General features: G+C 34.5%; 1 protein-coding gene across 1 annotated transcript; it reads right to left on the reverse strand.

Annotated features, from left to right (window-relative positions):
• Positions 1–4,451: 4,451 nt before the first annotated feature.
• Positions 4,452–7,686, reverse strand: LOC11417498 (F-box protein SKIP23). Its single transcript, XM_039827213.1, has 5 exons — positions 7,414–7,686; positions 5,492–6,664; positions 4,941–5,090; positions 4,793–4,851; positions 4,452–4,690 (listed from the first exon to the last, which is right to left on the reverse strand). The coding sequence occupies exons 2-3, from the start codon at positions 6,644–6,646 to the stop codon at positions 4,986–4,988; spliced, it is 1,260 nt and encodes a 419-aa protein (XP_039683147.1). The 5' UTR covers positions 6,647–6,664; positions 7,414–7,686; the 3' UTR covers positions 4,452–4,690; positions 4,793–4,851; positions 4,941–4,985.
• Between the last annotated feature and the right edge of the window lie 1,205 nt (positions 7,687–8,891).

The raw sequence follows: 8,891 nt of genomic DNA on the forward strand, positions 1-8,891 counted from the left end.
TCAAAACATTTTGGAATATCGTTTCCTCAGAAGTTCATAACTTGGTTTCCACTGCTTTTCAATCAGGTACCATCGATCCAAAATTGACTGAGACTATTATTGTTCCTATTCCTAAAATTGATGATCCTATGTCTTTGAAAGATTTTAGGCCTATTAGCCTTTGCAATGTTATGCTTAAAATTATTTCTAAGGTGCTAGTGGGGAGGATTAGACCTCATTTAAATAGTCTTATCAGCCCTTTTCAAAGTAGTTTTATTCCTAAACGAGGCACGACTGATAATGTTATTATCGCACACGAAATAGTTCATAGCATAAATAAAAAGAAAGGGAAAAAAGGTTATCTTTTGTTCAAAATTGACTTTGAAAAAGCTTATTATGAACTGTATAACCTCTTCTACTTTATCTTTGAAGTGGAACAACGAAAAACTAGAGAGTTTTATTCCTCAAAGAGGCTTAAGGCAAGGGGATCCTATCTCTCCTTATCTTTTTTTCCTTTGCATGGAAAAACTTTCTATGTTAATTCAGGAGAAGGTTCAATCTAATGAATAGCATCCGATCAAAATCTCCAATAATGGTCCAACTATCTCTCATTTATTTTTTTGTAGATGACTGTCTTTTGTTTACTCAAGCTAGAATAGTGAAAGAGGTGTGAGAGTTTTTGTCATGCTTCTGGGTTGAAAGTTAATATTCAGAAATCTAGATTCATGTCTTCTGCTAATATCTCCAGAGACAAAGTGAATAAATTTTCTTCTATCGTTCATTTTACTCATTATACTCAATTAGGCAAGTACCTTGGTTTCCCTATGTTATCCGGTAGGATAAAAAATACTGACTTTACTTATATCAATGGATCAAGTCAATAGAAGATTGGATGGTTGGAAGACAAAACTCCTTAGCCGAGCAGGGAGGGTGACATAGGCCCAATCTGTGGTCTCTGCTCTTCCTACCTACTCTATGCAGAATTCATGGATTGTTGAAGGGGTGTGTAACCAAATAGATGCTTCTATTAGACAATTTATTTGGGGAAGGAAGCATAGTCATTGGGTGAATTGGAAGATGATTACACAACCTAAGTCTAGAGGGGGTCTTGGAATTCGGAAAGCTTGTGCTTCAAATATATCTATTCTAGGCAAACATGTTTGGGAGTTGATCCATAATCCTGATAAGCTTTAGGTCAACCTTCCTTCTTCTAAATATCTTCATGGCATCTCTGTTTTAGAGGTGACAAATTATCAGGGTTCTTCTTGTGTTTGGAAGGCTATTACCAAGACAGTTGAAGTTTTGAAATCCGGTTTCAAGACTAGAATTGGAAGAGGAGAGGTTTCTCTTTTGTATGACAAATGGTTAGAGGATGATTATCTTTGTAATCTTGTACCTTATGTCCACATTAGTAAAACTAATTTGAGACTGAGGGACATTTACCAGCACGGCCGCTGGAATTTCTCTCATCTCACAACTCAGGTACCTCTCAATATTCAACTCCAAATTCAAAGTATCTTCATCGACGAGTCTTCCCAAGACATCAAGATTTGGACTCATTCCCCAATAGTTATGTACTCTGTTAAGATTGGTTATCATTGGTTGACTTCAAACTCTCTTTCTTTTGCAGATCAGACTCAGCCGAAAACATGGCAATGGATTTGGAAGCTCCACCTCCCAGAGAATCTGAAGCATTTTATTTGGTTGGCTATGCATGGTAACCTTCCAACGAATGCATTTCGGGCTGATAGACATTTAACCTCAGATTCATCATGCAAGAGATGTGGAGCAGTGGCGGAGCCCTTCATGGGAAAAATTAAAAAATTAATGATTATAGGTCTATTTTGCGAGATTTTATGCAATTTTGTGTCAGTTTTATGTTTTGGTTGATCCAAATTCCTGCAAAGTGATGTAGTGGCCCACCCGAAAATTTAAATAATTCAATTATAGGTCTATTTTGCGAGATTTTATACAATTTTATGTCGGTTTTAGGTTTCGGTTGATCCAAATTCCCACAAATTGGTGTAGTGGCCCACCCGAAAATTTAAATAATTCAATTATAGGTCTAATTTGCGAGACTTTAAACAATTTTTTAATAGTTAATTTTAGTGGCCCACCCTGACATTTTTTTCTGGCTCTGCCACTGATGTGGAGCTAGTATTGAGTCACTACTTCTTCACACTTTTAGAGATTGCCCTCTCTCTTTGGCGATCTGCGATGCCTTGTTTTTCAACAAAGATACAAATTTCAATTCTCAGGATTTCAATTGGTGGTTCAAACATTATGCCCTTGCTCCTAATGGTAATATCTTCGTTATTACATGTTAGGTCTTATGGAAAGCACGAAATCATAAGGTTTTCAATGGAAATGATTGGGTAAATTGGGTTTGTCTTAGCCATATTTATTCTCTTCATTCAGATGTGGTGGCGCACCTTTCTAATGATGTCATTCAGAAGCCCATTAGACAGGTTAAATGGATTCCTCATTTGGATAATATTATCAAAGTTAATGTTGACGGTAGTTCTCTTTCTAATCCTGAAAGATCAGGTTTTGGAGGTCTTATTAGAAACAATAATGGTGATTGGTTGCTGGGTTTTTTTGGATTTTGTGGTATTACTTCTTGCTTGGCGGCCGAATTGTATGTCATTTTTCATGGCCTTCGTATTGCGTATGGTGCGGGCTACATGAACATTATTCTTGAGTCAGATTCTAGGATGGCTCTTGATTTAATCATGTCGGATGTCCAATCTCATCATCCTCATGCTCCTCTGATTAGTCAGATTGTCCAACTGCAACATCGAGATTGGATTGTTAATTTTCATCATACCCTCCGTCAAGGCAACGAGTGTGCGGATTGACTTGCTAAGCATGGTGCTTCTTCTTCGGATGCTCTAAAGTATTGGATTGTTTGCCCTCCTCAACTGCATCATTTCCTTCTGAATGATGCTCTTGGAGTTGCTCGCTTAAGATTGTAATTTGGTTTTGTTTTTTATCGTTTCTTCTTGATCAAAAAAAAAAAAGGTAAATGTTAGAGAGTGTAAATATTGAAAAGAGTGTTAAAAAGAGAATCTTCATATCATTCTTTGTGCTATAAGTTTCTTTCCCAACAAAACATCAACACGTAACAAACATAAAAAAGAGTAAAAAAAACAAATTTTGGCACAATAGACATCATGTATGAACAAAAAAAATTGGCACATCAATCATCATCTCTAAACAAAACAATTTAATTATAACTTTTGGAGAAATCAATCTGTTCTATTTACTAATTTGAGCATGACAACACAAAACATCTCATTTTGGAAGCGCAATAAAAACAATACTCTTTGGAACGTAATCATAGTCTAAAAATATAAGCCCTAATCATATTTTTATCTCACTCTTTTTTTTTAGGGAAATATCTCACTATTTTATCACATTCACGAAGATAGTTTTTTTAAGTGACACACTCTTTGCAATTTTGGTTACAATCCCAATTTTTGGCCAAAAATGTGGTGGTTGTGACAAGTTTTTAAGTGACATGACATTAAGCATGAGGATTTGGCAAAAATAAAGTATGAAAAGAAGTTCTGAATCCTAATTTCTAAATCTCTTGAGTATGAGAATTTTAAACAAAGAAGAATCAAGGACGAAGAGAGTAACAGAAGGATAAATGCATTTTTGAAGGACCAAAAAAATTGTCACATCACCACTTTTGGGACAAAAAGTCTAGGTTGATACCAAAAATTACAACAAGGGTGATACTTTTTTTTGAAAGAACAAGGGTGATACTTGAAGACCAAAAAGTTCGAATTTAAAAAATGAACTATTTTCGTGAATGATAAAATACGGAACCAAAAGTGCGATGACCAAGCCAAAGTGTATTTTGCATTTCATTTTGAAGTCGTGTTGTACTTACAGTTCAACTCTACTCATATGATAACACACACAATAATACACAGCAGCTAGAAAATGCATTTTTACATAAGTAGGAAATTTTATGTATTATTTAGAGTTACCAGGAGAAGAAAAAAAAAGAGAAAACATGCATCATCATATATATAATTTATGCTTCTAAAATTAGAGAAAATGCACAATAGTTGCAGTATCTTTGTGATAACTATAATTAGAATTAGAGAAACCTGACAGCGAAGAACGAGACCAATAATTCATAAAGGAAAAATATTAATTCCACATTCCATTACAATTGAAAGCTAGTGATATAGGGATTAGGGATGTCAATGGGGCGGATCGGGGGCGAGGGGATACTTCCTCGATCCCCACCCCACCGGTGAATCTGTTTCCCGTCCCCGTCCCGGGGGAATATTTTCCCATCCCCGCGGATCCCAACGTTTTTATTTTCCTTCCAAATTAAAGCACTGTACAGTTCCTTTCTTGGTCAAGATAATGAAAAATAGCTAAACACATACAAACATGCATACATACTCCATGCTAAACGGATCTAATAAAATATCAAAAGAAAACAAAGAGAATTAATAGAAAAAGTTGCATTACTTAATACAGTCACATTACTAGTAGCAAAAGAGAATTAAGTCATAATCTAGTAGCAAAACCACAAAAGTGGACAAGTCACATTACTTAATATAAGTTACATTTAAATTCAAAATAGGAAGGCATTCATTCACAACAAAAAATCATGTCTCTGCTTCCAACTTTTCCTTATAAGATCTTCTCCTCCATCACCCTTCCACAATTATGTTTGACTCATTTCCTACAACAAGTAAACATATAGTCATATCTTTTTCTGTCATAAGCATAACTACTTCACAAAAATACTTTAAAAACATGAAAGTAGTCAACAATAATAATATACCTCATCATCATCAATATCCTCATCAACACATTCAAAAGAAGCCATTATCTTTGAATAACCTAAGAAAAAAATAGCTAAATTATAAGTATGGTTATAAAAGTAAAAATGATAAAAAAGAAGAAGATGAATTTAACATTAAATATACTACCTTGCATTTCTGTTCGGAACCAATTTTGGCTGCACATCAAAGCCTCTAATGGTTGAAAAAGCCTCTAATTTTCTTCAACCTACTGCATTCTGGAGTTATAACGTTATATTCACATGTGAAAAAGCCGTCCGCTCCTACCCAATTCAGTCCCTGACAAAAAGTAATACCCAAGTTAGTGCTGATATTTTTAGAAGAGGCCCAATTTAGTCCGTGACTCATTGCAACAAAGGGACTAGTTTCTCACTTGCATGAAAATGTCAGGAACAGCATATTGTCATATATACATCTTATCATATAATTGCATTCACTTATCTAGAAGATGGATAAATGAAGAGCTTGTGAAGATACTTATTTACAAAGAACATATTAGTTAGAAAATCTCAGTCAGTTAAATTACATTTCTATTTTTCTTGTTCTGTAACTAGTTGGAAAGTTTATTCTGGTCTAACAACTGAAAAGTTTATTCTGGTCTAACAACTAAATTAATCATAATAAAACTATATCATAGTCACGTTTGGAAAGTAGAAACCTTTTGATGCAAGATAACTTACATCGTAACGAGGTCGGATCCACTCTGGAGGTGGCCAGAACAAGTTGGAATATTCAGGATAATCGGACAAAAGCGAATGCCGACCTAGATCCAAGTCCAAAACATATTCCTTACATTCAGATTCAAGTGGCCTATGTGATTCAAAGATATAATTATTAAAGATGACAGAATTCCCTTTGGCAACACACAAATCTGAAGCACAAGCAGAAAACGAACATACCAACCCCAACCCCAAGAACAAAACCCTATCTCCTAAACTCGTCAACTTCACCCACTTCTTCTCCTTCTCATTAAGCTTAAACAAATCAATCCTTACACAATCATTATGATCGGGATTACAAAGATCAGTAAAAAGACAATTATAAACATCCGCTAACAACAAATCCCCCTCGCTCTCCACTAAGAATTTCATGTCCCCGCCGCCAATCAAAGGTTCAGCCACTAATTGGACACTTGAATCCGGTCCAACCACAACCGTCTTACCAATTTTGTCGACTGCGTAAGATTGCCCTTTAAAGAGGCAGATGTCTCCGAATTTCGTTGACATGTCAGGTATCACATTCCATTTCTCATCACCACATTTCATAAGTAACGGCTGTGGGGGAGAGGTTAATGTGCCAACAATGAGAGGTTTTTTCCCATGGCACGTAACAACAACGACCTTTTTAGGGTACATGTAATCGTCGGGGTTGTAGAGTTTATCGTTGAATGTGAAGTCAAAGTCTATCATGAAGAAGTTGCTTCCCAAATGGAGGATGGATAATTTGTTGAAATCGAGCATGAAAGTGTGCGGAAATTTATAGCCATTTTGTAAGAGTGGGTGGTATAATTTGGATTTGCCACGTGCGTTTTGACAAATTCTTATCAACAAAGGGCGTAGGGTTAGGGTTTGTTCTTGTTGTGGTGGTTTGATGAGGAAGATATTTTGTTTGGTGATGTAACAAAATGACCTGTTCTTGTTGATAAAATCAGCGTTGAATGGAAATTTAAGGAGTGGGAACTGGAAGCGAAATTTGTGATGATGCTTTGGGACGGAGGAAGAGCGCCAGGTTGAACAAACTGATCGGAAGTGAATGAGATCGACTTCTTCGTAGATTCGTTGCGATATCAGATTGAGAAGCTCCGTTGGGAGTTTAGACCAATCAACCGTCGCCATGGATGCTAGTGGCAGAATCTATAAACAGAAGCAAAAGCTATTAGTAAAACCTATAAACAAAATATATAAGCAAAAACAGATGTTATAAACTGTAAGCAAAACCTATAAGCATAGGATATAAGGTGCATTTGTTTCAACTTTAAAAAAATAGATTTTGTATTAAAAAAAATTAGAAATTAAAAAAAAAATCTGGTTATTTCTGTTTGTTTACTGTCAATAAAAATTGTTTTTAACCTGTTCTTGAGTTACTTCCTTGTTTTTGAAAAATATATATTTTGGGAAAAACTAATCCTAATAGTTTTACATTTTAGAGTCAAAAATGTTTTTTTTTTTAATTCCTAAACAAACACGAAAAAAATGACAAAAGTGATATTTATTTTTTTAAAATATTTATTTTTTTCAAACAGAAACTATAAGTGATAAACAGGCAACACCAGAACTATAAGCAGAAGCAATAACCAAAATCAATAAGCAGAATATGAAGCACGGATACGGACACGGACATCGGACACTAATACGCCGACACCCCTGATAATTTGAAAAAAATCACATAATTCAGTGTAATTATATGTGTCGGTGTCGACACGCCTAATCCGAGAAGTGTTTAGAACATATAAACAGAAACAAAAGTTATAAGCACAACCTATAAGCAGAAGCTATAAACAATTAAAACATATAAGCAAATCAGAAGTTATAAACAATTAAAAGCTATAAGCAATTAGAAGTTATAAGCAGAAGCGGAAATATAAGGAAAAGACACGAGCTACCTCACACGATGAAGGAGTTAACGAAACTCGCCGGAGTATGAATCGCACAAACAGAAGGGCTGCTGGAAGAGGTTCGCCGGCACCGGAGATAGAGGAAAACGATTTGGGGTTTAAGCATTGAGGGACAAAATTATTGGCTTGTTAATGAGGCAACGATGGGAGAGAAGAGATATCATAATTTGGTCAATAGAAATAAAAGGATTCTAGTTCTCTCCCTGGTTTTCTCTTCTAGATTTTCGATGGAGGATGGTTTTGGTCAATTCTTTACCATCACTTTTCTTCATTTTTTTCTCTCTATAAGTGATTTTCACGAGGTTTTTTCCCTGTGATTTCATCATTTAAGTGTGGTGGTTTGTTGTTCGTCGTCTTGTACGGAGTTGTTTGATTTTCCATACAAGACGAACAACAAACCACCACAACACTTAGATCAATTATTCAATCTGATTCATTTTGAAGACTCATTATTCAATCAAAGATTTGAGCGTCAACCTTGTAGATCCGGAGGCCATAGATATTCCGGTCACTTTAATTTTATCATATATTTTTGTAGGCATTATGGCGTTATATGCTATTATTAACTTGGATGTTGTGAATATGTTCCTTTGCATTTTCAGCGGTGTTGAATGATATAATCTCTCGATTTGAATGAATGAATATCATTTTGTTTTTGTCAACAAAAAAAAAAAAACTTATTATTGCAATTGCTAAAAATTGAAAAGAGTTGAAAAAATACAATCTTGCATATTTTTGAGTGTCTAGGGTTCGAACCCCGGCCCTACATATATTGTGCTTATTACCAATTGAATTAAGCTCACCAGAACGTTTTCGAGGCACACTATTTTAAGATAAAAAATTATTCTTTTCAAAAGTATAATATTTTAATTTTCAATTAATTAACTACACAAAATTTTATGATTTAAAGTTTTTAAAAATGTTTGAAACACTTGTTAATATTTTTTTTTTTAAAAGAAATCAATGATATAAATACAATTTTTTTTTATCAAGACCCTACATGATCTCTTGAGTTCAATCACTCGATTTTTTTTACCATAGTTTTGGTAATATTTTTTTTTTGATAAATTATAGTTTTGGTAATATGATAGTCACTAAGATTACTCTTAATAAATGTTATACAACTTTTGGTTGGAATATGACTTAACTAGATGTAAAAGATGTAAATTTTGATATTATGGAAGTCGGTTAATGTATAGCAAATTTAACATTATACTTCAATACAATAATTGTTGTTTGTTTTATAGATTGTTATTCAGATCATTAGGTTCCTCAGTTTTGTTCATGGTCAGGTCGTAACTCTCGATCGATTATTTTTGTGTAAAATCTGCTCAGGTCATTGCTTCTGATTGATATTTTTCCCCCAGCAAAATGAACAATTTTCAGGGTTCTATCGAGCAACTATCGTTATATATGAGCCATGTTCTAAACGTCATTTTATAAGGAACACCCGAACAAAATTCTGC

The sequence above is a fragment of the Medicago truncatula genome, chromosome 6 (assembly GCF_003473485.1).
Source record: "Medicago truncatula cultivar Jemalong A17 chromosome 6, MtrunA17r5.0-ANR, whole genome shotgun sequence".
Taxonomy (NCBI): Eukaryota; Viridiplantae; Streptophyta; class Magnoliopsida; order Fabales; family Fabaceae; genus Medicago; species Medicago truncatula.

Coding starts and splice junctions, on each gene's coding strand:
- LOC11417498 (XM_039827213.1), bottom strand. CDS start 6,646: ATGGCGACGGTTGATTGGTCTAAACTCCCAACGGAGCTTCTCAATCTG. Junction 5,091..5,491: donor GGATCCGACCTCGTTACGAT/GTAAGTTATCTT, acceptor ACTTTTTGTCAG/GGACTGAATTGGGTAGGAGC.